Here is a 13285-nt window from a genome sequence, read left to right as displayed (position 1 = left end):
ACACAGCTCCACCAATGCCTCTCCATCCCAACCCACAGCCCCACTGCTATTCCAGGCCTGAGCTCCCCAAGACCCAAACTCACCAGCACACCTCTGCCAATGCGCCTCAATCCTGCCTGCAGCGCCCACTGCTACTCCAGTACTGGGTCTCCTCAACAGTGCGCCAAACTCTACAGTGTTTTTTGTCATGTGAAGAAAAAGACTAGAGCAGGAAACAGCAAATTCACTGTCACTTCTGACTAAAGCTGGTAGTTTAGGGTCACGCTCAACCATGGGAAGAGCTAGAATTTTAGGGAAGTGGCAGCACACAATGCCAATATTACATCGCCTGTCCTGCAAAATGCTGCTGCTGCTGCTGTGACTATTCAAGTCACTAACAGAGTCAACACAAAAGAAAACCGGGAGTCATGTTTGTGAATAAAACAGAATGTACTTTAACAGAAGAAGTGTATTTTAAATCATTAAATTATATTGAACGAATACTTCAAAACCCCACACTCCACAACACTGGACAGAGTCAAGTTTGCAAGGATTCAGGGAGAAGCTGGCTTGGGTGACCAAGACCATGGCTTGGATGGGAGGGAACAAACATACCAAATCCCTGAGAGACACAGGTTTTGTCTCTGAAGTCACATCTGGGACAAACCAATACAGAGTCTGATCTTGCACCACTGAAGTCAAAGAGGGTTTAATCATTGGTCTCACTGGACTCTGGATTAAGCAGATGAGGTTGTGTCTGAAGCCCCAACCCTGAAAACACTTAAGCACATATAGTCCAGTGTAGAATCGGGGCCTTAGGGGAATGCTAAACCTATATCTCAGAGCTGAAAAGCCAGCACTTTGGCATGCCAGCCCACTGTGCCCCAGGACCCTCTTGCTCTTTTATGATCGGAAAATCAAAACATAATTTACAAACACAAAGATGCATCTGAAGTAGTACAAGCTCAGAAAGTGTCCATTAGGGAGGCGCACAAGATGACGCCTGCACCTTCAGGCTGCAGCAGAGGAGGAAGCAAGGCATCTGACATTAAGCATCCCAACTCCAGGAAATGACTTAAGAGTTAAAATAAACGAGTCAGTCTAAGGTGGACGAGATAAAATATTCAGCACCATTATGTTCCCGGACACCGATTTCTGACAAATTTCATGCCTTGCACACCACCACAACAGTTATGAGATTTTAATCAATAACCAAAAAATTAGTCCCACATCCTTTCACAGCAACCAAAAAATATAAATAACTAAAACTAATAAATAACCCTGACAAAGCTGAGGAGGGTATTTTTATTATAGTTATTTACTGGGTGTAGTCAGGCCTGCATTGAAAAGGAAAGATCCATTTCTGGAGCAGCACATTCTCCAGCACTTGCTCTCTCCATAAACCAGCGAGAAAGGACGGCAGGACCCAGAACATATGCTGGCAGGGATTCGCTGACCTAAACAGCAACTTCCGCCTGAACTGAGGAGGAGAGCTGCTTTGGTTTTCTCTGATATCCCACCAGGAGCTGGGGCTCCAATCACCAAATTTAGATCCCCATAATATTCAAGGTCTCAGTCAGGAATTAGGGCTCCTGTTATGCTAGTTGCTGTACAAACATTTACAAAGAGAGTGTCCCTGGCTCCGTGACTCTGCAGTCGAAAATTGGCAAATGCAGACACAGACAGAACATGCAAGTGCAGAGATAGAACCTGCAAGCATAGACATTGTTCGTTCCTTATCCCCTGCCACGAAAAGCAAACACACAAAGGCTGGGAGAGAGGGGAACATTCAGCGTGTGCTCTAGTTGTATATAGGTGTAATCTGTTTGAAATGTATATACATCGGGTACATGCCACAGTCCCTAACCCTAGCCAGTCCAGGTTCTGCAAGTCTCATGGTAAGAGGTGGGTATTGAGGAAAGATACCTGGAAAGATAATAGAGCAAATTATCAAGCAACCAATTTGCAAATATCTAAAAGATCATCAGTAACAGTCAGCATGGATTTGTCAAGAACAAATCATGTCAAACAAACCTAATAGCTTTCTTTGACAGGCCAACAAGCCTTGTGGATGGGGGGGAGCGGTAGATGTGGTATATCTGGACTTTAGTAAGGCTTTTGATATTGTCCCATGTGACTTTCTCATAAATAAACTAGGGCAATACAACCTAGATGGAGCTACAATGCAGTGGGTGCAAAACTGGTTGTAAAATCATTACCGGAGAGTAGTTATCAGTGGTTCACAATCGAGCTGGAAGGGCATATCAAGTGGGGTCCTGCAAGGATTGATCCTGGATCTGGTTCTGTTCAATATCTTCATCAGTAATGTAGATAATGGCATAGAGAGTATACTTAAAGTTTGCTGACTATACCAAGGTGGGAGAGGTTGCAAGTGCTTTGGATGACAGGATTAAAATTCAAAAGGATTTGGACAAACTGGAGAAACGGTGTGAAGTAAATAGGAAGAAATTCAATAGGGACAAATGCAAAGTACTCCACTTAGGAAGGAACAATCAGTTGCACACATACAAAATTGGAAATGACTGCCTAGAAAGGAGTACTGCGGAAAGGAATCTGGGGTCATGGTGGATCACAAGCTAAATATGAGTCATTGCAGAACCAAAAACACAAACAAAAAAAAAAACCCATAAACATAATTCTGGAATGTGTTAGCAGGAGTGTTGTATGCACAACACGAGAAGTAATTCTTCCACTCTACTCTGCTGATATGGCCTCAACTGGAGTATTGTGTCCAGTTCTGGGCATCACATTTCAGGAAAGATGTGGACAAATTGGAGAAAGTCCAGAGGAGAGCAACAAAAATGATTAAAGATCTAGAAAATATGACCTATGAGGAAAGACTGAAAAATTGGGTTTGTTTAGTCTGGAGAAAAGAAGGTTGAGGGGGGACATGATAACAGCTTTCAAGTATATAAGAGATTGTTAGAATGAGGAGGGAGAAAAATTATTTTCATTAACCTCTAAGGATAGGATGAAAAGCGATGGGCTTAAACTGCAGCAAGGAAGGTTTAGGTTGGACATTAGGAAAAGCTTCCTGACCGTCAGGGTAGTTAAGCACTAGAATAAATTGCCTAGGGAGATTGTGGAATCTCCATCATTGGAAGTTTTTAAGAGCAGGTTAGACAAACAGCAGTCAGGGATGATCTAGATAATACTTAGTCCTGCCTTGAGTGCAGGGGACTGGACCAGAAGAGCTTTTGAGGTCCCTTCCAGTCCTACCCTTCTATGAAGACTATGAAAGAGGAGAATGCAGTGGCCTTATGCATCAGTCCAGGACAACATAAGGGGGTTAGATGAGATCTCAAACCCCACTCAGCTTGGGGACACTTTAATCGAGGTGTTGGTTCAGCCCATGGTAAAGAGGCAGCAGCTAAAACAATCAGAACCAAATCTAGCCCCGACTGGGAAATAGCCCCTGCTATCTCCAACTTCATGTTTACTCTCTGCTTCTGATTTCTAGATTTCCCTCACTCAAAAGACAGCATAACCAGCCTCTAATACTAAAAGCAGCACTCTCTCCTCGTTCTTCCCCCTGCTTGTCTCGCAAGCTTCAGTTTCCGTAGCTTCTCCCAAAATTGTATTCCACAATCCTCTCCACTCATAGCTATTCAGCTGGTGCTATTGTTGGCTGAACCAAAGTGCCTTTGTGATGTACAAAGAGTGGTGTTTTGCTGGAGGTAGGGTCTTTCAGATGAGACACAAACCCAAGCCCCTCTCCAGATGGCACTTTTTGCAAGAGAGGAGGCATTAGTCAGTCCCTGACTTTAAATAATTATGTGCTCCTGCTCCCGAAATGTCCCCTATATGAAATAGGATATAGTACTCCCTTTTCACTTGTCCTATACAGTGTTTTTAGTATTGCTCTGTGCTGTTAAACAGCTGTCACATTGCATACCAGATTGACTGGTGGGCAACAGTGCTCCATGAGGAAAGCTCTTTGGGATGAAAGGCACTATACATACACAGCTAGGTTTGAAGTCAATGAAGATCTGCTGATTTGCATGAGCTGGAGATCTGGCCTGTAAAGCATTTGTTTTAAATTCTGCTTATGAAATCAACCCTCAAGAACCATACCAGGTCCCCAGATAACCTTGGCTATTCTTTTACAGTTACAACAAGACATTCAGTAGAGTGATGTTAAAAGTTGTCAGTAGCCCACCACTTGCTTGTACAGTCACCAGATGATAGAAGACTAGTGTATAAATCTCTCTTTCTACTTCACTAGACTCCAAAGTTGCTTGTCCTGTGGACTTTAACCCTGCCTGATTTCAAATGATCCTGTGCTATTCAATTATAGCTTGGTGAACCCTATGCCACGAGAATAATTAAACAGAAGGAAGTGATTGTCCTTACCTGAAACTTACTGATTGGCCAATGGGAGACAAGTGCTGATAAAGTAGGAGTGAGCAAACAAGGGCTTCTGTGATGGTATTTTATTTGTGAACACCTGTACACGGGGAAGCAGGTAGTTACTCACCAACTAAAAATCACCATGTTTCGTTGCAGTATTTATGAACAGGGACTCAGGAATGCCCATTATCCACTCAGATTATTCCCTGAATGCAACCTGTTTTAGGAGCAACAGTTTAAACTTACAATGAGCACTGTGTGTCCCTGGCAGCGCCAACAGCTGGATTTTAAAGTGCATATGCTGTGCGGTACAGCGAAAGAACACAACTAGATACTGAGATAACAGTTATGTGCAGCCATAGAGAAACCTAGGTAGATGGATACAATACACACACACACACAATAAATGCATCAAATTGAGTAGCAACTAGAGACAGAGGCAGCCACGACCCTGCGCAGAGAGATGGTGACTTATTACAAGCATTCAGGCAGACAGCTTCTCTAAAAGGAGAGCATTCAGTGCCACAAGGAAGGAAACAGAGGGCCAGAGAGACAGCTTACCCCTCTGAGCTGCTGGACACCACCGAATAGCCTCATCACTCCATCAATCTCCTGCTCCAGCCTTCTGGCCCAGTACTGCATCCTGCAAGATGGGGAGAGACACACAGAGAGAGTCAGAGCCCTGACACTTAGTAGATCAGCAGGATAATTGAAGGGGGAGGGAGGAAATCAGTGCCCACAGCTAAGTTTACTGTGCTCTGTTTCTGCAGTGCCAGATGTGGGTAGAATAACAAGAACGTGTGCCCTTAGAGTTATGGCTGAGGCTTCAAGACTAAGTTTGCTTTGTGTGTAAAGGGGAATGGGTGGGAGTCAGGCAAAACAGAAATTGCAAAGTGCCTCTTTTTGCCCTTTTACTAAGCGGGAGAGACAGCTAATTGTGTAACCCCGAAGGGATTATTCAAGGCCTGGGTGGTTTAGCACTTGGCTTTTGCTATAGAGAACAACTTATTGCTCCTGCATGGCTGTTTGGCCAAGAGCACCCATAGAACCAGTTCAGGATCAGCCATGTCCTCTGGCAGGGGACTAGCTAGGGAATGGGCTCTAGGATTTAATAAGGCTTTCCCGACATTATCTTATATTTCAAGGCCACAAAACAACATTTGACACAATTGGGAGCCTAATATAGGGTCAGGAGAATCCCAGGGCTCAGCTAATAAGCAGCTCCACCTATCTCTCACTCTGGTAAGAGGTGGTGCTGCCTGTTCTGAGGAGAGGTTATTGGCAAAGCTGCCTCTTGGGTTACTTGACCAGGATAGGATGGGAAGTTGCAGTATATACTAGACAATGTCTCTCATGTGTACAGATCACTTTACGGCAAGAGTTTCCATTGCTGGCAATCCTGCATCTGTCCACAGCACACACCATACTCTCTCTCCCTCCACCCTCCAAGTGCATTTTTATTTGTAACAATAACAGCAAAACAGAAAACCCTCCTCAAACCCCACAGCTTTTAATCCTCTTCTGCTTTTAATGAGCTTCCCCGACTTCTTTAATTCCTGGTCATGCAAATGTCAAATCTCCCACCTGGCCTGGAAGAATGCTGCTGGCTTGTCTACCTCCCAATTATTATTATTATTTTCAGCACTATTTCCAAGGCACCATTTATCTCTAAGTGCTGCATCAGAAAAAAGAGCCAAGGAGGAGTAGACGAAACCGAGGCCAATCATGGAAAGTAGGAAGCCAGCAGCAAGTAGGATCATGCAGTGGAGAGGGCAGAAAGCAACACAGCTATCTGCCTTGGCCCATTTTAAACACAGGAAAATTCCCCCACATCAGGACTATATGTGCACACGCTGCAACTCTGCTGCCACTAAATCAAACTAGCTTCTCTGCGAGGACAAGAGATGGGGAAACCCAACTTATGAGCTTGATACGAGAGGACTGTGGCACTGTATTTTACAGTTTAATGATGGTCAGCCTTGGGCCAAGATGTATTTCCATTAGGCACAAATTCTACAGAGGAAAACCCACCCCCAGGTCACCCCAGCTTCTCATTTAGAGTAGAGCAGAAGCATCACTTGTAAACACCTGGAGTGGAGGAACCCAAGGAGGACAAAAATCTGGTCCACCAGACGTCTGTGTTATTCACACATGTGGAGCTCTTGCCAATTGTTAATGTTACGTAGGAGGCTGCCAACAGAAGGCTGATTTAACTGCGCAATCCAGGCTTACAGAATTAATTATGCTGAAAACCCCTTCTATGATTAAACTGGTCTAATGTTCTAAAGCAGGTGACGCTGATTTTTGCCCTTGGGAGTTTGGTAGAGGAGGAGAAGGCAGGCAGGGGAGCAGATGGGCAAGAAAGCAGCACACACATTTTCTCTGAGAGGCAGATAGCAAAGCCACATGGACAGCTGTTTTAAAGGTGGAGGATCACATGTTCTAGAAGCTCTCAAAGGAGCTTGCACAGCTGGCAGCTTTCACCCAATTCTAGCTACCTACAACATCTGTCCATTCCCTCTCTCTAGTAACACTGAACTTGCCATATCAGACGAAACCTATAGCCCAATCTAGTCCAGGACCTGCTAATCCTTTTAAAAACAAAAAAAATTAAAAAATTCTTCAAGGTTAGCCAGTGCATAAGATTTCAGACAGTTCTAACTGCACGGGAAGTTTCAGGTATCTACATGATTCAGTTATTAAGACTGTTCAGGTCACATAGAAAACTGACACGGGTGCTCATTTTCTTAGAGGACCCATTTTTATATTAATTTTAACTCAAATCAATTAACCAAGTTACTTAAATCCACAGAAAATTAATTCTGTGCCCAAATAATAAGTGCTGTCATTTTTGAGAGGAGATAAGGTATGTTTCCATGCATAAGAAAAAAGGCTGGAATCCTGCTTCCACTGCGAAACTCAACGGAGCCTTAACTATAGAGCCACAACTGTCCTGTCCCTATCTAAGCATCTCTGGCCTAGCCTACACTACAGAAGGTTTGCTGGTATAGGTAAACGAACAAATTCCCCTCGTATAGATACAACTTATATGGGCAAAAGAGTGTTTACACCAGTTTTCTGAACAAACTAGGCTATATCAACAAAATTACTTTTTGCCAGTGTAACTGTGACTACTAGGGCTTTTGCCAGTATTGAACTGTCATAGAAAAATAATCACATCCCTATCTGATATTACTATACCAGCAAAAGTTAGTAGTGGAGACCCGGTTTATATTTATGGATTTCTAAATGCACCCATTACTATAACATTTAGGGGCCAGCAATTCTAGTGACCAAGAATGTTCAAGGCCAGGCACATCCTAGAATTTGGCGTCACCTCTCTCTTCACCCACCACTTGCCATGTGTTAGGTCGGAAGCTACCCTTTAAAAATATATTATTACTATTCTTCTATTTCAGTGGACCTCCTGCTTCTGTGATTGTTCCACTTGAAATTTTACAGAAAGAGACTAGAGCAAGGATGAAAAGAGCAAAGAAACCGATATGCCATTATGTACATGGAGATTTTACTTTGAAACAACTCTGGTATGGAAGCTGTAAGCAATAAGACATGACAGTCATTGCATCTCTGGGCCATTATTGCACGCCTCAGGTGGCATTACAGGGCTCGAGGAGCAATAATTCCTTGAAACGCTCAGCCCAGAGTGTCTTACCGCTCTTATGAAATGGTGTTTATAAATAAAAAATAAAGCAAACAGCGAGGCCACTACACTGACTGGGCTGCTATTGTCACGGATGTATTACCAGTCATAAGGCCCCATTTGCGACCTGTGTGCTAACGCCTTTTCCTAAATTTAATTCCAGCTGCAGCAGCCTGGAGTATCCTTCTGTGGTGAATTAATATGGGAGAGGAGGATTCCACAAAACTCCTGTTTTTGGGAAGCCGCTAAGCAATTAGCTAGATAGCCACCTGCATTCCACCTGGAAGCTGCCTCCCGGTCCCACTCTCTGCCACCTTAAAAGACTATCCTGCACAGCTCAGCCCAGTCCATGCTAAAAGCAAACCCTTGCCCATGTGTGGATGCAATATGTAAATTCAAGTTTCCTTGGCGTTCAAAAATAAGTAGTTTTGTGTGTTTGGTGGTTCCCCCTCTGGCACAATTTATAACCTGCTGTATACTTTGTAACAAAGAATATAAAAAACCCTTTTTTAAAAAAAGCACACCAAAGTCCTTTGTCACTGTCTCCTAAAAGAAAGATTTAAAAATATTAATTGATTTCATAATCTGCATACTTGATTTTGTTTAAAGATGAGATAAAACAGATTTTTTTTTTTTTTTTTAAATAAAAGTAGCACTTCAAAAATATTTACTAGCACACGCATCCCCTCACGAAAGAAATCAGTGCTGCAGTCCAACCCGGGCCATAGGGGTGCCAGAGAGGTTTGCACCTGCACATACCTTCCTACAGAAAGGGGATGGGTCTCCTTTTTGACTGTTCTCCTATTCTGGACATACCTCCCTTGGGCCCAGGGCAAGCTCTTCGTGTTACACAACCTACTCCACCCGCTCAGGGTACCATATGTCCAAGGAAGATTTGGTTAATACATCTGAGCCGCTGCTGACACCACCACTCCTGGGGGCTTTGGGAAGCGAAGGAGAATTCTCATGGAGTCAGGGGAATGCCCCCTCCTTGGCCCAAGCCCCCTACCCCAATTTGTGCATGCAACAGACTGCATTCCTTAACACTGATCTTCTGCACAGTAGCCTTCACACTCACAGGCAAGCCACTAAGGCAGGTCAATTCCATTGGTTTGTGGTCTCAGACAAGAGCCTGAAACTTTCTGACTACTGCGCATCAAAGGTGACCAGTTCCACCTCTTGTCCCTCCACCCCCACCCCCAATTAGCTGAACATGCCTTGAAACCACAGAATTAGATCCTCAGATATTGCTGCTCTGATATACACCATCAACTTTAGCTGAGGAGCTGGCTCATATTGTAGTGTACATAGACAACAGCAGCTTCCACTGGGAGGTTTACACAGAGTAATTCACAAGCTGCTCTTGCAGGTTTAGGAATATGCATCTCCTAGACCTTCCTAGGAGGGAGGGAGGGAAGGAGGCAGAGTGGCATACAAGGAAAGAAAGAGTTTGATAGCTATCAACTTCAGAGGCTCTGGGAGCTACATTTTAGCAGCCTGATGCCAGGGTGAGACTTTTGGGCTAGGAGTAAGAAATCAAATGACTCAGTCCTTCCTTCTCCTGCCTTACTCCTGAACCAGAACAGGAGGAGAAGACTCATGAGAATGTGAAAGGACAAGGGGAAAACAACTTATTGAGTGGATATACTGCACTAGAGCTCACAGGGATATGCAGAGAAAGTATTCTGTACAAGCGTAAACACTTCATGCGGTGTGTTCAGCCAAGAATGCTTCACTCTGATTCCTGTGTTTTGGTTCAGTGCCCAAATATCGCTATTTAATAAGATTATTAATTATAGTGTTGTCTAATTTTTGCTATGCAAGAACTTTCCCTTTTTAATTGGCTTATTCTTCAAGATGCTTAGTCCTCTAACTACCAACATGTGTATGTGCGCATTCTTCATTTCTTAGATATCTGAAAGAGGAAGCCCTATGTAAACCAATATTTACCTGCCAGGAAAAAAAAAAAAAAAACCCCCGACATTTGTTGCTGTTTAACAGGACTTCTGGAGAGTACTGGCTTGTAACAAAACCGTCACAGAAGTTGCTGACCACTCTGCCAGTCACTGTCAAATCTCCCACACTATCATTTTCATAACTCCCCTGTTAATTTCATGCATGTGCACTGCTGCTTCTCAGGAATAAGGGTAAGAAAATACCTAGACCAGTGTTTCTCAATTAAATTTGGCCACGGAACCCTTTTGAACTCGATAAATAACTGCGGAACTCCCCAAACTCTTAACAGTGTTTTTACATATGGGGCCAAAAAAAATGTCGAAATAAGCAAATTATATACAAACAACTAGGTCAGCGTTTCTCTATTAAATATAAATTAAATTACATTTACACTCGATACCCTCCGCTGAAAAATCCGGGACATCTTCCCTTTTTTCGGCGGCGCAGAGAACAGCTGCTCGCGGCGGCGCAGAGAACAGCTGCTCGCGGCGGCGCAGAGAACAGCTGCTCGCGGCGGCGCAGAGAACAGCTGCTCGCGGCGGCGCAGAGAACAGCTGCTCGCGGAACCCTAACAGTGTTCCCGTGGAATCCCAGGGTTCCACGGAACACCAATTGAGAAACACTGACCTAGACAATTATTTTACATATATATATATATTTGCTAAGGTATTACTCACCCACTATCACCCCACAATACTAAAGCACCTTGAAGGGAGTGAAGGAGAAAGAAATTCCAGAAATCCAGTGGAAGAAAGATCTATTAAGAAGATAGGATGATCTAATAGATAGAACCCTAGACTGGGACTCTGGTCTTTATTCCCGCCTTTTCCACCAACATGCTGTGTCACCACAGCCAAGTAACGGCCCCTCTCTGTGCCTTTGTTTTCCCCTCCCATTTCTCTGTCTTGTCAACTCATTGCAGCAGGGACAGTCTCTTAATGCCTGTGTGTACAGCACCTACCGCAGAGGGGCCTTGATCTCAGCGGGGTCCTCCAGACCTTGGTACAATAATCAATAAGTAAATAAAAATCAGAGGAGGTGGCTTTATGGGCCCACAACCTAGACGTGGGCAAATTATGTGAACAAAATGCCACAAATACTAGATTATATTTTGCAACAGATTTACTTGAATTTGTGCTCCATTTGTTTACCACAAACATTCTAGTGAACAAGTGTAACTGGCAGGAATGTGCACAGAAATAGCCAATTTTAGGGGGAATATAAAGAGATTATTCCTGGAAATTGAGTTTTGAACTGAACACGCAAGTGTTTGCTATCTCAAAAGTTACACTCTCCCAATCAGGGAACAGACAATACCATGTGATCAACATGTCCTGTCAAAATAACCTTACATATCAAATACTCACAACCAGCTTTTTTGCAGAGGAGCTGGAGGCAAAAGGATAATTCAGTGCATAAATTAAAAAACAGGTCTAAGAAAATCGTGCTCTGTCGGTAGAGGATTGGCCAATAGAAAGAGGAGATGGTAACAGAGTATGGTATTTACTACAGTTTCCCAATGGTACTGCAAAGAGTCCCCATAGGATTGATGTATCCCTTTCTCCCCACCAGCTCACACGCACACACTCCCACTGCCATGGTAAGAAAACCCAAGCAGCAAACCACCACACAGGAAATCTCTTTTGCAGACAAAGAGGCAGAAGGGAGGGCAAGTCCAGCATGGGGCCCGCCAAACAGGTCACTGCCCATCTTAAACAGAGTGGGTTTCTTTATTATGTGACCATTCAGAAATGCAGCCACCACATGAGGGATACTGGAATTTTAGCAACGTTATTTTGCAGTTTTTCCACCCCAGGATCCAACAGCCCTTTTCAATCATGAAAGAATTACACCTCAAACTCTCAAAGCCCGAGTTTGATGTTGCAGCAACACTGGCTTACAGTTGTTTATGTGAGAGCGGAATCAGGTCGGTGAGGTGTGAAGCAGGTATCTCTATTTGTCATTCGCAGCCAAGGTACAGAGAAGTTAAGTCCACGTGAAATAGCAAGTCTAGCTGCTAAATTACAAGGCCTCTCCCTCTCACCCTCTTTCCAAAACCCCTGATGCTCAATTCTGATCACATTTACACAGGTGTAAATCAAGGGTAATTGTACAGAAGTTGGTGGAGTTACACCAGATCTCTGCTATGTTCAAGTGAGATCAGAATCATGCCCTCAACTCTTAAAGCCTGTCACAGAACCAAAGAGCTGCAAGATACTGCTTTAATAAATAAGTGAACATAAAGCCTATTGCCTGGAGGAAGTTCACCCAGTGAATCCCCTTGTAATTTTCAGTCCGCATCAAGCCTCATGACTGACAACATCCACACATCACCATGCGACCAATTAGGTGGACGAAGGTTTAAATTAACACCTCTCTCTGTGCCGCCATTATTTCGGCTGCTTCACCACTGTCTCAGCTGCTTCAGTGTCTTTCAGCCATAATGAGGATGGAAGGGTGGAAGAGATCCCATTCCCCAGTGTGAAGGGATGGCCCTGCAAGAGCAGGTCTCGCAGAGGCTCTGCGAGCAGCATGAATTATTAACTGGCTTTATGATGTGATGACAGACACACTGAGTTATTTGTTTATTGAGTATAATTCATGGCTCTCTTGGGAGACAGGTAGGGAAGGGAGGGGGAGATCACTGCAGTTCTCGTTTGTTCCAGGAAATGAAGAACATCAGGTGGAAAGCTAAGCTGCCCAAAGGCGAGCAGTCCAGCTTCCCTCAGGGCAGCCCATGGGATTCCAGCTCCCAGCTGGGGACTAAAGCACATGCTCCACAGTGTGGAGAACTAGCAAAGCAATCAGACTGGCTTAGCCAGAGCTGGCAAGAACTCAGATGCTCTGTGTCTGGGCTCTGGTGACAAAGAATGCCAGACTATCCCCCAACTATGTTTTGAGAGTCAACATTTTTGCAGCATCTCACCATCAGAACGTTTGCACCCCTGGCTCCTGGGCACTGCTTGGTGATGGGATGATAAAACATACAAGAGCCATTATGTGGTTGCATCAGTGTTCCCACCATTGCTATGCAGGGTCCCAGTGTGACGTAGGTCATTGGCCACTAGGAGAATAGAGGAGTTTCAACATGCTCCGCACCTAAGAGAAAAAACTTCTTGAGAAGAAAATACATTGGAGTATGCAAACAGTCTCCCTCAGGAGAAATGGTAAAAGTCCGCTTGCTTGGATGATTTAAGAAACTGGACTGACCCACACATTAGGGAATAGACTGCATGGAACAATCCCGCACTGTCTGCTGGAATAGGAGTCTAATCAGGGCTTAGACCCACCTCCCATTTCCATGAGGTCTAGTTTACA

The 13285-nt window shown here is 44.1% G+C and overlaps 1 protein-coding gene across 1 annotated transcript in view; it reads right to left on the bottom strand.

The window, feature by feature from the left end:
• The window catches only part of CACNA2D2 (calcium voltage-gated channel auxiliary subunit alpha2delta 2), a 467666-nt gene that overhangs the window by 435686 nt on the left and 18695 nt on the right, over window positions 1-13285 (bottom strand). The window contains exon 2 of the mRNA XM_067561187.1: window positions 4912-4993. Within this exon, the coding sequence (XP_067417288.1) occupies window positions 4912-4993 (82 nt within the window). The remainder of the gene's footprint in view (window positions 1-4911; window positions 4994-13285) is intronic.

This window comes from Emydura macquarii, unplaced genomic scaffold, assembly GCF_026122565.2.
Source record: "Emydura macquarii macquarii isolate MOO-44397 ecotype Brisbane River unplaced genomic scaffold, CSIRO-AGI_Emac_v2 contig_2369, whole genome shotgun sequence".
NCBI lineage: Eukaryota > Metazoa > Chordata > Testudines > Chelidae > Emydura > Emydura macquarii.
Note: the sequence above shows the minus strand (reverse complement) of the source record. Positions and strands in the feature narration are given on the sequence as shown.